A 17211-nucleotide genomic window follows, 5' to 3' on the forward strand; every position below is an offset into this window, starting at 1 on the left:
TTTTTAAAAAAATTTAAAATATCCCGCTAATTTTAATAGAAATGTTAGCACTAAAATTCAAAAATACCCTTCGAACTTATAAATTTTTTTAGTAATACCTTTAAATTTAAAAATACAAAAATATAATGATTGAAAATTGGAAAAGAAGTAATTTGATAATAAATTAAGTATTTTTGTTTAGAAATTTATTTTATTTATATTTTAAAATGGTTAGAAATGAGAAAATTCTTTATTTTAAAAACCAACTCGATTCATTGTGAAGCTAACATAATTTGTAGTTAAATATATTTATAACCAAGTAGTAGATAGAAGTCGTTATCATTTGTCAATAATAGAAAACAAAGATCAATTACTCAAGCGTATGAGTAAGGGCATGTTTGGAAAATGTCATATCTACAAAAGAAAAATAAAAATAATAATCATATCAAATTACATTATTTATTGTTATAATCAAACTTATTGAAATTATATAATGTATGTGAATGTGTGAGCGTAAGACAGACAACAATAAGCTACACCTTCTAGTGATTGACTCAATCATAGAAACTTCACGATTACACATGCTATGTTGGGGGATCTCTTGAGGATTTTTCTATGATGCATATGAGTGAACAAAGCATGCTAAAACTCACTCGTTAGTTTATGGGGGATAATTTTCACTCTTAGAAGAAACATTCTGGTATAATTTGTGTTAGCTTATGGAGATAGGTTTCACTCTTACCAGAAGAAAGCTGGAAGGATTCGTGTTGGTTTGTGGGAATAGACTCTTAAAAGCAAGAAGAAGTAACAATAATGTAACACAAAATATGCAAGAAAATATCACGGATCAATTCTAAATTTCAAATCTTAATCCAAATTACAGATATGGGTATGATATAATCTTATATATATATATATATATATATATATATAGAAGTTCCCAATGGGAAATGCAATATGCTTGAAATGGAATCTTGGAAAGTGTTATATAGTACGATGTTAACCGGCCTCTTCAATAGGAGGTGCCCACACTCGTTAAATAAAATAACCAAAAAAACATGAACAGGGGCAAAATTGTCAATTTATTACATAATTCAAATAATTCCACTTTTAATTAGCCCTTTAGTTTACCAGTCTAAATTAAGATTGACTGCACATAAAATTTATTTCTTTTTATTTTTTATTTTTTAAATAATTAAATAGAAACTTAATATTAACACATTTAAAACTTGATAAGCTATAAAGAACGGTTTAACCTCAATAACACTCTAAACATGTATTAACTATTTAAAAAAATCATGAATTACCTAATAATCACGGTTGGACGATGAAGGTCGGTTTAACCTCAATAACACTCTAAACATGTATTAACTATTTAAAAAAATCATGAATTACTTAATAATCACGGTTGGACGATGAAGGTCCCACATCGGTTAATTTAGGGAATGATCATGAGTTTATAATCAATAATACTCTCTTCGTTGAGATGAGGTCTTTTGGGGAATCCCAAAACAAACCCATGAGAGCTTATGCTCAAAGTGGACAATATCATATCATTATAGAGAGTCATGTTCATCTAACATGTTATCAGAGTCATGCCCCTAAACTTAATCATGTCAATAGAATCCTCAAAAGCATAGTAAAAAATGACTAAAACTTCAAAAAAAAAAAAAAAAAGAGTCGATTAAGGAGAAATGTTGGATGAATGTCTCACATCGGCTAATTTAAGAAATGATCATGGGTTTATAATCAAGAAATACTCTCTCGAGGCCTTTTGGGGAAGCCTAAAACAAAACCATGAGAGCTTAGGCTTAAAGTAGCCGTGTTCATCTAACAAAATCGACCAAACAAAGGACAGAAATAAAAACCTCATGAGGGAGGAAAGAGAGGCAACGGATCAATTCCAATGGTTGAAAGAGGATAGACTCTTCACCCCCTCAAATGGGTCCGAACATTACCAGATCTTAGTGCTCTCATGGTCGGTTTTGTTCATTTCCTCCATGTCAGATTTTTCACTCCCCTTCCTTCATTTTGCAGGTAAAGTCTCTCCTTTTCTCACTCGGCTGTGTGATGTGTGTAGGTAAAGTCTTAATTTTTTTAATATATATATATATAACAATTAACCAACATAATTTTTTAAAAATCAAAAATCAAAATCAAAAGAGTTATCAAACGAAAAGTGGTTTTCCAAACGTTACGAAAGATAAAACTGCCAGAGAGGAAAACTGTAACGGCCCAGATCCACCACTAGTAAATATTGTCTTTTTTGGGTTTTCCCCCTCAAGGCTTTAAAACGTGTCTGATAGGGAAAGGTTTCCACCCCTTTCTAAATGGTGGTTTGTTTTCCTCCCCAACCAATGTGGGACATCACAAAAACGATAGCAATTTTAAAAAAAAAAATAAAAAAAAAAAATTAAATGATTATCAACAGCATTCAACAATAAACGGAGTAGCTAATCCACTAACCTTTTATTTGAATTAAATGCAGTCATTGATTATAACAATGCTCATCTAATATTTGTCCATTATAATTGATAACCCAAAAAGATTATACAAAAAAAACAACAAAAAAAAAAAAAAAAATGCTCAGATTGTCTAGAAATATCAGTGAAAAAAACTTTATGATGCACCAAGAAGTAAAACCAGAAATAGAATTGACAGTTACCATGTTCTAGAACAATCTATTTTCATACGATCATCACTTGAAGAGATGGATTGAACTACAAAAACAAAAATATATGTACGTTGTATAGCATACGTCAAGCAAAAGATTCTTATAAGAGTTATCTTGACAACGAAATATAATCGTGTTAGGTGATTCTCTTGTGAGCAAAGTCTAAGTCGTGTACAAATTAGTCCGAACAATCAGGATCTGTGTATATATAAAAGACCAATCAGCGTATAACTTGTGATAGAGAACTTACCTAGAGCCCATAGTTTTCACCAAGCTTGATGGTTGAGAAAGACAGCACAAGGAGACAGCAAAATGTGGTCCAATTTTCACATGTTCAAGTACTATAGAGGCCCATCAAAATGTGAAAGAACGTTCCTTCAATCCCCAAAGTTCTGCTATAAAAGCATTCAGAAAAGCTTCACCACCTCAGTAGAATTCATAAAGAAAAGAAAAGGGAAAAAGGATCCCTCCCCTAAGTTTTCTCTGGCTTTCTTCCGTTAATGTCTGTTTCCATCCAAGTTCTAGGCTTAAAAAGCCTTCAGAAGCAAGAGAAAAAGTGCCATAGGAGAGAGATTTTAGAGAGAGAAGGAATTGGTCATTTCAGCATTTCCCAACATGGGCATCATGAGAGTGAGCAGCCTGCAGATGGCAAGGGAAGAAGAAGGGAGAAGAAGCAGGGACGAAGAAGAAAGACGACTCAGTTTGGAGCTGCTAGACAAGTTCTTCAATGGAACATGTGGTACTTTACCTCAACAATCAGCTATATTTTAAGGAAGGCCAAAGCCTTTTACAATGAGTGTTGCTGTGATGCTTATGAAGATGAGAGGATGAAGAGAGTTGAAGTGGCTATGGTTGATCCTTATTTCTCAATGCCTGTTTTTCCTTATACTACTATGGCTAATTGTATGTAAATGATATCAAGGTAGAAGAATGAGTGATGGAGCTAAGGTCATGTGTGTTTGTACCAAGTTATGTGTGTCTAGGCTTAGAAGAATGTATGGGTCCACTTTGAAACTTTTTTGAAAACAAAAGAACCATTTCTTTTTGTTTTCAACATTTTATTGAAGAATTGTGATCTGGTGGCTAGTAAAAGTTGCTATAATTATTGTGCACTAGAAATTGTTATTTGTAAAGCTATTGATTTTGGAAGCCTAGAAGAGAAGTAACAGCTCAAGTAAAAGAAATAAGAGAAACTATTAAAAGGTGGTTAGCTAAACATGTTTCTACTAAGACATTCTGGACGTTTTAATTTATATTTAGACGGCGAATTTAAAATAAACACGGATTAAACTTCAATGTTGTAGCAGTGAAAAATGAGGATTGTTGGGAGTGAGTCCCACGTTGGCTAATTAAGGAGATGATCATGGGTTTGTAAGTAAGGAATACATATCTATTGCTAGAGGTCTTTTGGGGAAACCAAAAGCAAAACCACGAGAGCTTATTTTCAAAGTGGGCAATATCGTACCATTGTGGAAGTCCGTGGTTCCTAACAATAATCTCACAATAGGGTCTAATACTGAACTCGATCTTATACCTTCTAAGAGGACATGCTTCTTTGTTATTACAAAAAGAAGGCAGGGGAACGGACAAACTTGACAAATATAACATTTCCTTTCTGTAACAGCTCAAGCTCACCGCTAGCAAATATTGTCCACTTTGGCCCATTACGTATCGCCGTCAGCCTCACGGTTTTTAAAACGCATCTGGTAGGGAGAGGTTTCCACACCCTTATAAGCAATGCTTCGTTCCCCTCTCCAATCGACGTGGGATCTTACACTCTCTCACCTTCTACACTGTTTCTCTTTTCAAATTTACGACCCAATTTTTTCAGACTATTTTCACGTCTAAAATACGTTCTTTTGGTTTAAATTTGAAGGGCTCATTAATAATGCAACACTCCTAGATGGTTCTACGAAATTGTGGTGAGATTTAAGTGCTACAATAGTACGGCTTTTCAGAAGAGTACAGAAATAGTACCACGTATTTAATGTTACTGTCAATATTGATTGGGACTGAATTCAAAGATGACAAACCAAACAGAGACCAAATTATAATTTCACTTTTAAATGAAAGCAGCAGTCAATGATATGAAAGACACGAGGGACAAGATTTAAATTACCGAGTCAGTAACTTATTCCATTGTGAATTCAAATTCAGCAGCAATAGGAAGATGATCACTTGGGAAGCTATAATTGGGCAACCCACCAATAATCTCCGGCCATTCTGATTCTGGGAGTTCTAGCTAGCTAATCGGACTTGTAGAGTCAGAAGATGAAAGAAATATAAATGCAAGAGTATCAGTGAAGCCAGGAGTGAAGTATGTAAATGAAGGTTCACTCCCTAGTACAGCAGCATATACGCTATAAAGGGGCAATGGAAGTTCATGAGGAGTAGAAAGGGAAGTGTAAACATTTTTTAGACGTGTTCAGATGATGCTAAGGATATTTTTTAAGTATGATTTTATTTTAATTATGTTTTAGTTTAGCCTCCATTAATGTGTCATGGTCATAGATTTGTTTCTACTGAACTAAACGATGGTGCTTATCTCTCCTTTGTCAATATCCCATCTATTGTTCCATTTTAGCCCTTGGTCATCATCAGACTCTAGATTAATAATTTTTAGAGGTTGTGCGGGAAGAGATTGTAATTGTTGCAAGTCTAAATTAGACTTTTGTCTTTCTTATTCTTATTTGTTTTCGAAGAAACTAAATCTAAATTTGTCAACAATAGCTATGAAAACTCTAAATAAAATTATCGAAAGACTTTGAAAAAAATTATTGGTAGGTATGGAGACTCTGAAAAAAATTCTTTGGTCATGGTGGAAGAGTAAGTAGCTATCAACGCTTCGAAGAAGAGTAGGTAGCTATGAAGGCTCGGAATAAATTTGTCATCCAAATAAATTAGTCAAGGGAAAGATAGAAGGCTCTAAATAAATTTGTCAAACTGTAGCTATGAACGCTCACAATGAGAGAAGTAAGACAGTGATCATGGAGGTTGGAATGGATACGTTGCTGGGATCGTTTGCGGCTTGTGGAACGGACAGAATGATTATGGTCCATTAGTGGAACAGATTTGCAGATTGCTAGGGATTTGAGCGGTAGAGGAAGTTGGGGATTTTTGGATTTGCGATAGTTGCGAACTTTCGAATTGTAGATTTGCATGGACTAGTGATTATTTGCAGCTTGCTGGAAATAAAAGAGGCAATCTGCATTTTTTTTTTTTTTTCTTTTCTTTCCATTTTGCAATGTGCTTGAAGAGGAAGAGGATTTTTAGCAACTTCATTCAGTTGATTTGAGTGGCTGAGTCTGAGGGTCTTGTTGATGGAGGATTTTGACGGTAGCTTTGTTATGATACCATGTTGTAACTTGCTGTCTTTCTTATTTATTTTTAGGGAGGATAACAGTAAATCTAAATTAAAACACCCTAATGTTAAACCTAAAATAAATCTCTTAGGTACCAGTCAATCTAAATAATAATTCTTAGACATTAGATAATTAAATCTAAAGAGGTCAACTACTCCATAAGAAATTACACAAATATCCTTCTACCTATTCTCAGCTTGGATACTGACTTACAGCTAATCCTTCCAAACTATTTGCCTTCAACAGTAATCATACCAAACTGTTTGCCTTTATTCTTCATTTTTAAACTATGTAGTTTAATTTTTTGTAAGGAAGATTATTTGAAGTATGATCTCATGTTAAGTTGTTAACTACATAAGAGATAATTCTAACAAGAAAAAAAGGGTCATGTTTTCGGGAAAAAATTATAAGGTAAAGGTGTTCAAGATTATCTAGCCAAGCTCTACCTAATATTTCTCTACATATGTTTCTGCCATATGAGATTATGTAAAATAGTATTTCTCATGTCATCTTGTTAGCTTATGCTCATGAGCCTGTATCAATGTCACTAACAAAGAAAAAACTCATTCAAATCTAATTACAATTAAATAGTCAGAGACCATTTTTCAGGACGAGAAAAATCTATGCAAATAATAAATCAAGATAGATGACGAACCTTGTCCCCAGGGTTTGAATTGAAGTCACCAGCAAAGGTACTGAGGGTGTGCATTCAAACCTTTCAGACACTGATGTCTTGAATCGAGTTAGGCATGATAAAAGCAATTTGGCCTTGGCAAGCTTGTCATCAGCCCATTCTGGATCCGTGTAATAAATATCATTTCTTTACAAATTGGAGGGATAAGATGTTCTTCAATACAACAGGCCCTATAAGCGACTGTATAGCCTTAAACCTAGAAAATACAATTTTACTAGTAAAGATGGGCGTTTGCTACAATTACAACATGATGAAAAGGCTTCTTGAGTTTGAAAGCAGGCATAATTCCAACATAATATCCTGTGTAGTGCAACATAACTGACCTGGTAATATTTTCACAAGACTTACTGGTTTAAATTTATAGCTAATTTTATAGCCATTACCATTATATATAGATGTGTTAAACCAGATATCTGGATCCTATTGAACAGAAAAACTTAAACCACACCTGAATCCAATTTCACTGCATTGACATCTTACGAAAAAGCAATCAACCTTATCTACGGTTTACAGTTTTTATCAAATGTAGAATCCAAAATCATCAATAAGGATGAATTATATTCAATAATTTTAAAAGTATACAAACAAGTTATAATAGTAGAATCCCAAATCATCAATAAGGATGAATTATATTCAATGTGTTTAGAAATGTCCTATCGCTAATATTCTATTACATTTTTGCTACGGCAATCCACTTTTGCTTATATATTCCTAACCCGAACAAGATGTTTTGCAGCAAACAACATTATTGAACGGAAAGAAACATAAAACTAAACTTAAGAATGAAGAATGAAGAATGAAATGAATCGGAAATGTGTTGCCTACCTGGCTAAAATATTGTAAGAAACAAAACGAAATCTGATACCTGCAGTAGCAATATAGAAAGCCGTGCTTAGATGATGAGTGAAGTCATATAAAACCCCTATATTGTTTCTCAATTTTCAGTAATAAGAACGTCTGAAAGTTCTTTATTTGTTTTGAAAATCATTTCAAATTGTTCAAGTTTGGTCGAATGATAAAAATGAACAAGTCTAATATAGCCAAATGGACAAATCCAGAGCAAGAAAACACGAACATAGATTTCCCTTCCATCAAAACGAGGGGGAAAAACATACCATCAGGTTTACTTCTAGAGTAAATGTCAGCCCCTTCCTCGGAAATAAACTTAGGATGCTTTGGTGATTGTACTGTACTCATGTTACGTATGATATTTCTGGCAGTAGAGAACGCAAAAAGAAGAAAAATGAGCCAGAGCAAATAACAATTCAAAACGATTCCCCAAAAAGGCATCTTAAACATAAATCACAACGTTTTCAAATCATGGATTGTTCCACATTCTTGTTAATTTGATCCATAAATCTCACGGTATTGAAAATTAACGACACCGTCCTCGATTGAGTCGACTCCATAAAAATAAAATGCTACTTGACTTACACAATTCAATCGAAACAGATATATGAACAACTCCAGAAGCAATAACCTTACTCTGATCATTTCACTTTCACGTCCTTCAACCAATGATTAAGAGTACAAACAAGAAGAACGCTATTATTTTCGTCATCACATCGATGCAACACTCATCGAACGCAAAAACAAAATCTACCATGTTAAGCTTCCAAAAAAACCTTAAATCGGTGCGTCAATCCGCGACGCCTTCGGATGCGGACATAGTCGAAGAAGGATTCAAGAACAATACTAGAATCAATTCATTTCAATAACATAGTCCAAAAATTAGATTGTAGCTTCAGAAAAAGAGATCACATTACCAGCTTAGATAGCGGGAGAGAGAAGGAAGCTGCAACTGCGAGCCATAATAGCTTTCAGCCGCGGAAAATCGTTAAATATGTAAATGCAAAATCGACCGATTCGATGGCGCGGTGGGAGCTGAAACAGTAACAGAGCGGTTTTCACTCTTGTGTTTTACGGCACAGTAAAAACTAAAAGGAATAGTAAAACTCAAAAGTATATTTTTAACCTATATTAAATATATATATTTATTTAATTTTTTTTTTTTTTATTAATTGTTAACTTTAAAATAAATATTTTTTTAAGAAAGAATAGTAAATGAGTAAAAATTAATACAAAATTATATGGACCCGTTTAATACAATTTTTTTAAAAAAATTATATGTGGTATCCTAGTCCCGATCCCCGTAAAAATAAATAGAAAATTTTGTTGGGATGTGGACGGTGAAAGCTTCTCTGTCTCCACCCTGCCTTAGGGACATCTCTACCTTTATTAATACAAAAAATATATCAATCAACAATTATGCTCACTTAAGCATAGTAGAGTTCGGAAGATAATTTGATCCCAAAACGTGTTACGTTACAAGTCAAATTTTAAAAACTAAATGGTTTACTATGCTACAAGTGTGCATATAGATATATTAGGGATAGAAACTATAAATATGCTGTGCTTTTTAAACTTTACTAACAAATGTCAATATACAATAAGTTCAAACTATGCTTTCTGATTCCCAGAGGAACAAATTTTGATTTCAATCACTGGATAATTGGTGGCTTCATGTACAACAACAAAATGCAACTGCCAATGTGCTTCAAAAGCCTATGCTCACTTGTTTCCAGAAGAAACACTATTACAAACCTCTTTGCCAATGCGTCCTGTTCGGTTTCTGCTCGGAGTTGCGGTCGGAGAGTTTCCTTTTAACTTTTCTGGCTGAGAATGCCATATTCGGACTGTTTTGAGGGATCGATGAGCGGCTGCCATGCATGGAGAGTGGCCATTTGATCGTTACGAAAGTTCGACAGATTCATTCCTGGAAAACAACATGTTGGTGTAGGTGAATTGGGGTTGCACAGAGCATCCTCTTGCAGAACATCTACAATTCTGGTCAGTATGCTGTATGCCAGGTTTCCGAGCACCCGGGAATACGCTTCGAGTATCAAATGTCCAACATCCTATAAGATCAAAGAGAAACTGGTATGATTTCTGATTCTAGTATGCCAACAAGAACAGAACTTCCAACTCTAGCATTGTTTATCAAGATTGGAAAGCCAATGTACAATGAAACATGAGAATTCTCTGTATAATGCAGTTTTGTTCCAGAAAGGGAAATGGTTCTGCTCAAAGCGTTCAATCCACATTTTTATGTCTTCCCTTTTTCCCCTAAATTGGAAAGCTATTGTGAAATCTCACCCTTGGTTGGATAGGGGAACAAAGCACTCTTTATAAGAGTGTGGATACTTCTCCCAAGTAGACGATCCGTACGGCTGACGCCGATATGTAACAGGCCAAACTAGACAATATTTACTAATAGTGGGTTTGGGCTGTTACAAATGGTATCAAAGCTAGACACTGGATCGTGTGTCAGAGAGGACATTATGCCCCTAAGGGGCCATTGTGAGATCCCACATCGGTTGGAGAGGGGAATGAAACATTTTTTATAAGACTGAAACCTCTTTCTAATAGACGCGGTTTAAAACTTTGAGGGGAATCCCAAAAAGGACAATATCTACTAACGGTGCGCTTTGACCGTTAAAGTTGTGCTTTCAGGTAATAACAACTTATCGTATTTGAAACTACGATATCGACAAAGATCTCAATGTTACAAACTACTAATCTAAATAAGAAAAAAGAATGAGAACCACGTTTTTATTTAGACAGGAAGTAAAACATAATCACACGAGTTCGACCGATTGACTCGACGACAAGTAATGAATGCGAAAAGAACTAAGACAAGTACCTTCCCATCTTGGATTTTTGAAACATCAAGAAACGTTTGAGGATGATTTGGATATTTCGATTTGAGTAGCTGTAGAAGAAGCTCTGCTCGATCAGAGAGTAATTTCAACTTATCCTTCTCAGCCATTGGGTCCTTCACAAAAGGCCAAGCAGTTCGAACTGGAGATTTATTGCCATTTTGTTCAGTGTATTTCTCTTTCAAGGAGAATATTGCAGCTTCCAAGCGGTTAATGGCCTCAAGAGCTCCGTGGTCAGATTTCAGATGAAGCTGATTCAACATGTTCTCAGCTGGCCCAGATTCTGATGTCAAAATCTTATATAGTTCTTCAATGAGGGTTGCTTTTCCAGACTGAAAAATTCATGGTAACCAAAAGAGTTAAAAGACAAATTTGAATTGATCAGGCCCTAAATCTGCAACCTATTTATGGAATACCATAAGAAATGCATCACTTTTATAGAATACAACGTTGCACATGCAGGAGTCGAGATTTGAAACGTTAAGATATAAGAGAACTAATGTCGGTTCGAAACCACGACTCTCTACAATGGTATGATATTGTCCACTTTGAGCATAAGCCCTCTTGGCTTTACTTTTGGTTTCCCCAAAATGCCTCATACCAATGGAAACCCATGATCTACCCCTTAATTAGCCAACGTGGGACTCATTTCCCAACAATCCTCCCCTCGAACAAAGTATACCATAGAGCCTCCCTAAGACCTATGCAGCATTCAAACAGCCTCGCCTTAGTCAAGACTCGACTCTTTCTTTAGAGCCCTTGAACAAAGTATATCCTCTGTTCGACACTTGAGTCATTCTTGACTACTGTGTCTTATCCGTTCCGCTGTGTTCTCAAGTTGGGCAAAAAAAAATCATCAATTATGAAAATCTATACATGCGGCCAAACACAAACTCATCTGAAAGCCCATAATAAAAATTATGGATAAAAACTTATTCATGGTTATTAGCAAATATATTTGCATTGTATAAGAGAATAGAGAATGCTCACAGCTCGGACTGCCTCTCTTATGACAGTTGGTACGGGCATTTCACGAAGAACACTTTCATTGATGGATTTGGCAGCTTTGAATACTTGATGTACAACCCGGCCATGGTAGAGCAATTTCTTCCTCTCATTCTCAGATAGCCCAATGGATGGTACTTGCGGTATTGGAAGCCACCACCTCGTGCTTTGGCCCATACTCTTGCTTTTTCCTTCAGCCCTGCTACCTACTTCTGTATACCAAAACTCGGTCTTCACCATTGAATCCAGTGTACACTGTAATAAAGATATAGTTCAGGGAATTGAGCTTTAGTTTTAGCAATACGAGAGGGGGAAAAGTAGCAATAAATGGATGTTAATAAAACCCCCTACAATTAACATGGAATCTAACTTCTGGAGAGCGGGAAGATTCATGTGGACGTCTCCCCGAACCTTTGGAGTCATTATCTACAATAAATTTGTGCACAAAATCTCGTCAATATGAGAGATTCAAAAACATGGTTCACAGTTCTGATTGCAACTAAATCACTACTAACCTCCATCACTCTACCGCTCGAACCATTTTGCTTAGCGGGAACCAATTCCACCATATAGTGGGTAGGAGAGAGCAACCAGTCCATTTCCCTTTTCCATTTACTCTTTTTCTCCTCAGGAAGAGGTTCTAATTTCCATAATTCTCCAAAAACGGAGGCTGCAAAACTTTAACCATTACTTTGAGGTCGAAACTGGGAAATGAATGATAAGTATTGAGATATTTAAACAAAAGGGCACATTGAAATGAATAAGAAATGTAATGTATTGTTCACCCGCTAGATTTGTAATGGCATTAGACAAAGACAAGGCAGAGCTCAGCCCTTTCTGCCCTCCTGTGACATCTTCACCAAGCAATAGTTTTGTGAACTTTTCTTTCATTGCTTCCACGTCTGAAACCTGAACAGTGTAACCAGGTTTCTCTTTCATGTAAAAATGTTGAGGGCTTTCTGGTAGTTCCCATTCATCCAAGTCCTGCTCGTCCCTATGCATTGCTAACCATTTTGAGGAGGAAGAACCACAAGCATCCTTGCTTGAAGAACAGCTTGAATCATGATCCTCCAATGAGTCAGTTGTACATTCGTCTGCTCTGCTTGATCTGCTTTCATTTTCGTAGGCTTGATTGTTTAAAACGCAACTCTCAAGACCATTAAAAGTCATAATCCCTGAATTCCACGGAAAAATTATTCGTTAATGATAACTTTAGGTTGGCTTACGTTTAAGCAAACAAGAACTCGAGTAATTTATTAAAAAGATAAAAGATAAAGGCACTTGATCTTAAATATCAAAGCAGTATGATTTTAATTGCTTGTGCTCGTCATTATCCAAAATTTTTTAACTATTCATTGAACAGGTACACGTACAACAAGCACATGCAAATGCAAAAGGCTATTCTTCTTTAAATAATTTGGAGTTATAATTGCTTGCAATTATTTCATACCATTTACACAAGCTAAAGAACAAACATGATTGACAAAGTTTAACTGTTTATATCGATTTCTGAGCGATGGGGTTCACTTGTATCTGAAAATAGACAGCCCAAACGAAAGCAGAAACTTCTGCAATTATTGTTGTTTGGACCGAAATCAGATAAATACTAGCATACTGCTTCCAAGAAAGAAGAAGACATCCAGAGCTCCTCCAAAGCCAACTGGCTGAAGCACAACACAAAGTCAGTCTGTCTTTTCTGGCAATTTGGATATTTGTCTGAAGGTATATGTTTGGATGGTATTCACCCAAAAATAAAAACAAAACCAAAATATGGGGGGAGGAGGATGAAAGCAACGGAAATTAGTGGGATGAATTTGTCCTTTTCCTCTGGCATGTTGGAAGCTCAATGATCCCTAAGATTTTAAATCAATTGCCCAAGATCCACAAGTCGTACAGCCAGACATTTCTCAACTGTGTCATGTCCCCACTTGTATTTTCTTTGTCTACCTGAGCTATATTTACTAAATTATTTTTGGAAATGTACCACCCACTTCAACATGTCCTCTGAGTAAGGCAATTAGTCCCAAACGCAACGCTGTTTAATAAATAATAATAAATAATATATTCTATTCAAATTAGAATCTAGGCCGAGATTTAGGGCATCCGTTGAAGGCTGATTAAATTGGAAGCCCAGGAAATCTAAAGTCACGGATTTCTCACCCGGACACATCACCCATGTGCTTGGCACCAACAAAGTCACATGGAACAATGTCTATTATATTTGTAACAGAGCCTGGAGGGGGTCACTTAGAATCTATAACAGAACTGAAAGATTTAAATCTTTTAGCACGATTTATATGTAATAAATGCTCAAAAGAACCATGGATTAGAAAACAAAAACATTCTTTTAAGAAAAAGAAAAAATAGGAGACTAATAGAAAAGGCTCGACAATTTTTTAAAAGAAAAAAGTACAATTAAGAATAAATAATGAATTATCAGTTCTTTTTCAGCTTGTACTACGCTAAATGTACCATAGATGCCCTGAGTATACCCTATCATATCTCTCACATTTTCTAAACATGTACGAAATTTAAAAAACCATAAACCAGACGCTTATAGACGCCCTAAATCTCATATCAATGTCCAAGCGTATGAATGTCCAATAACTCAACAAATACCATTGAACTTCGTCCACTTTTCAAAAATACTCTTATTATTTAAAAATTTGCAATATTGGCCTTCAACCTTCCGTATCTGTTTCAAAAGTACCTTTGGAGTGGAAAACTTTTACAATGTGGAACAGAAAGTTGATGTTTTTTAAAATTTAATCAAGACAAGCATCTTAGTCACTGTCACTCCATTTTAGGCAATCACCACATCAGACTTTCCATCTAACATTCTAATTAATTTTTATTACAATGGTAATTTTGAAATGTTTACTTAAAGATTCAAAATAATATTGCAACTTTTGAAAAAAAATGAATATATTTTGAACAAATGATAAATTCTGAGGTTCAAATCAAGAGGCTAATTCAAATTTAGCTTAATAAGACATCTTTTTTCAAAGGTTGAAGGTTAATCTAGAAAAAATCAAATCAAAAGGAAAAAAAAAACAGCCTCCCAACAATCTATGCACAATACCAGAAACCCAGCACATTTACGGGTTTTGATGTCCTCCAGTACAATAAATACTGCGTTCAGAATCATAAATGAAGGCACCAGAATTAGCACGGGGCAAACCAATGGGTCTGTGGTAGGGCTAATAAGAGACGGGAACACTCGGCAGTAATATCTGCCTACCACACCCACTAACCCTTTTCACATGATCCAACCCCCTGGACCCATCGTTTTCCTCGAGCCCTCTTAATTTCTTTACCAAACCCTAACAAACACGTTCTTTACCCTCCACCTGGCCTACCATCGCCCCATTTCTTTTCAAATTCGCCCATAGCCTTTCTTTGCAATAAATAAATTTGAATTAAAAAAATCCTCCGTATCATGTGGACACAGTGAGCATATTTCAAACTGATATAGCTGGTCAAACCATGATTGAATAAAAAAAATGCCACGGTGATATGCGGATTTATTCCTAATTTTTCAAATTCAAAACCATGGTACTAACTTTTTGAATCATATAACAGTGAGATTTGTATCAATCAAGAATAAAGTTACTTGAGAAGCTTTTTAACGTGATACTATAATCTAGCTTAGGCCAAAAGTAGCAATAAAGATTGATTTCAATGCTTTTAAAGCCAAATGGTACTGGTGCGCAAAAGAGTAAAGGAGAGCTAAAGGCTTACTCTCTTGTTCGTCCATGTCGAGGCTGATCCCTCGGTCCCTTGTGCAGCAAGCCAGTGTTCTCCGCATCGACATCATCTTGTTATCTTCTTTGGCAACTTTGGGTTATGGAAATTACAATCTATCAGTATCACTTGAGGCTTACAGCAAACAATGTAACAAACAGATCGATGAACACGGGCCCACTACATGATTATTCATCATGAATTAGTCCTTTCAGATAGAGTAATTTGATGAAATCATGAAACGAGATGACCGTTTTGAAGAACAAATGTATATACGAAGAATAGCGTAGAAGTTTTAATTCAATCAAACCTGCATTAAACTTCCGTTGGTGTTTCAGCAATATAAGCATGATTAGCATTTGATTTGCTTTTAAAATAATAAGAACAGGAAAACGAAAAAGTCAAAAGAATCAAAAAGTAAAAGAAAGATGGAAAAGGGGGGAACGGATTATATGAATTTTTTGGGTCCAGAGAAACTGGTAGAAAATGGCTTTACCATCATGATTCAAAGAAAAACAATTGAAAAACCAGTTCTCGAAAGTTGCATTTAGGAAACTTAAGGAGCTAAACCGGAAAAGGCACGCACACAAAGCTTGGGCGCCGAGAAAGATCACGAACTTCAATATACTCACAGTACCACAAACATCATTTCCTCACCAATATCTCTCCGATTTCTGTTGCTGAAGACAAAATATTCATGAAAAATGCGACACGCATCCAAGGCAGTGTAGAAAACAAAAAAACAAAACAATCCTAGTGAATCGCGAAGTCTTAGAGAAAACAGAAGCAATAAACCAGAGATAAAAATCCTCGAATCAACCATCAGCTCTAGGATCTAGCGCAATTTAGATAAAATGCAAAAGTGAAACCAAGCAACCTGAATCCGAAAAGCCGATTTCGCAGCGGTGTTTCAAGGCGGAGCTGAAGCAGAACGTCTCTACAAACTCAACCTCAAAAGCCACGACACCAGAAGCTCCTCCGAGCCCTGAGCGAAAAGAAATGCACTGCCATTACAGAGCTTAAGAACAGTGAAAATGGCGGATGAGTTTTAGACAGAGAGGGTTAAGAAGGAGAGGATGAAGAAGAGTGACTATTTAGAGAGAGAAAGGAAGTGCGTGGAATGGACGTGAACGTTACGTACGGTTTTTAGGCACGTGAGGTCACGCGCTAAAACTACATCTAGGCCGTCCATTGAGGTAAATCAAAGTGGGGCTAGGCGTTTGTAATTCACGCGCTTCGTATGTGGCACTAGGAAGTCTAGTTGGATTTAAAGTGGGGCCCGCAAAAATAATTTACGCGCCCCGAGCCCGCTTATTGGAATTTTTTTGGCAGTTTCTTATTCCTTTTCTTTCTTAAAAAAAATTAAATATTTATATAAAAAAATTAATCTTAAATTCTTAAAATTTTCAAAAACATTTTTAATGATTCATTTCAAAAACACTATTAATTTTTTAAAATTATTATTAATACTCTTTCAACTTTTTAAATTTAAAAAATATCCTTAAATTATTAGATAAAACAAGGACGGAGAAGAAATTCCAAATTAATTATGAAATTAATTATGAATTTGGGATATACAAATTAAAGGAGATGTGATGTTCTAACTGAAATAAATTTATTTTTCATGTGATTGTGAAATTACGAAACAAGCCATTGATGATTCCTATTAGAAATTTGAATTAAAATAATAAAGAAATTAAAGTTTTAAAAAATTTAAATTTTAAAATGACTATCACCAATCATAAGAAGTCTAAACAAGGCTTAATAAGTAATGTATTTATTGCCTTCCAGAGATGGAATGTTTGATTCATTAATTGATTTAATTAATAATGTAATCAGAAATTTATTTATTTAAAACTTTTTTATAATGCATCTGAAAATATAAAATAATAATAATAACAACAATAAAGTTTAATTATTGTATTGGTCATTAAATTTTAGAATGATTTTGTTTAAACATTTTTTTTTTTTTTTTCAGTTTAAGAAACTTGCAAAAATATAATAAGCGTGCTCAAATTTTACATCAAACGCACG

The 17211-nt window shown here is 35.0% G+C and overlaps 2 protein-coding genes across 3 annotated transcripts; both read right to left on the minus strand.

Annotated features, from left to right (window-relative positions):
• Window positions 1–2714: 2714 nt before the first annotated feature.
• LOC111480806 lies at window positions 2715–8545 on the minus strand. Of its 2 annotated transcripts, XM_023125980.1 has the most exons (6): window positions 8476–8507; window positions 8190–8362; window positions 7825–7922; window positions 7535–7574; window positions 6671–6817; window positions 2715–3048 (listed from the first exon to the last, which is right to left on the minus strand). In XM_023125980.1, the coding sequence occupies exons 2-6, from the start codon at window positions 8201–8203 to the stop codon at window positions 2988–2990; spliced, it is 360 nt and encodes a 119-aa protein (XP_022981748.1). In that variant the 5' UTR covers window positions 8204–8362; window positions 8476–8507; the 3' UTR covers window positions 2715–2987. The 2 variants fall into 2 exon arrangements, with proteins under 2 accessions (XP_022981748.1, XP_022981749.1); XM_023125981.1 differs by lacking the exon at window positions 8190–8362 and having other exon boundaries at window positions 8476–8545.
• A 652-nt stretch (window positions 8546–9197) lies between these two features.
• On the minus strand, window positions 9198–16260 carry LOC111480802 (rop guanine nucleotide exchange factor 14-like). The gene is given in 10 exon segments (XM_023125967.1): window positions 9198–9367; window positions 9369–9416; window positions 9418–9627; window positions 10413–10760; window positions 11419–11688; window positions 11785–11859; window positions 11949–12103; window positions 12219–12608; window positions 15175–15357; window positions 16055–16260. Coding segments are annotated over 9 exon segments (1659 nt in total). The 5' UTR covers window positions 15251–15357; window positions 16055–16260; the 3' UTR covers window positions 9198–9280.
• Window positions 16261–17211: the final 951 nt, after the last annotated feature.

Source organism: Cucurbita maxima, unplaced genomic scaffold (assembly GCF_002738345.1).
Source record: "Cucurbita maxima cultivar Rimu unplaced genomic scaffold, Cmax_1.0 Cma_Scf00006, whole genome shotgun sequence".
NCBI lineage: Eukaryota > Viridiplantae > Streptophyta > Magnoliopsida > Cucurbitales > Cucurbitaceae > Cucurbita > Cucurbita maxima.

Bases quoted from the DNA above. Each gene is read 5' to 3' on its own strand.
- LOC111480806 (XM_023125980.1), bottom strand. The intron at 7,575-7,824 runs GTATGTTTTTCC...TTGCTACTGCAG, and splicing joins CTCTAGAAGTAAACCTGATG to GTATCAGATTTCGTTTTGTT. The intron at 3,049-6,670 runs GTTCGTCATCTA...ATGCTTTTATAG, and splicing joins ATTCAAACCCTGGGGACAAG to CAGAACTTTGGGGATTGAAG.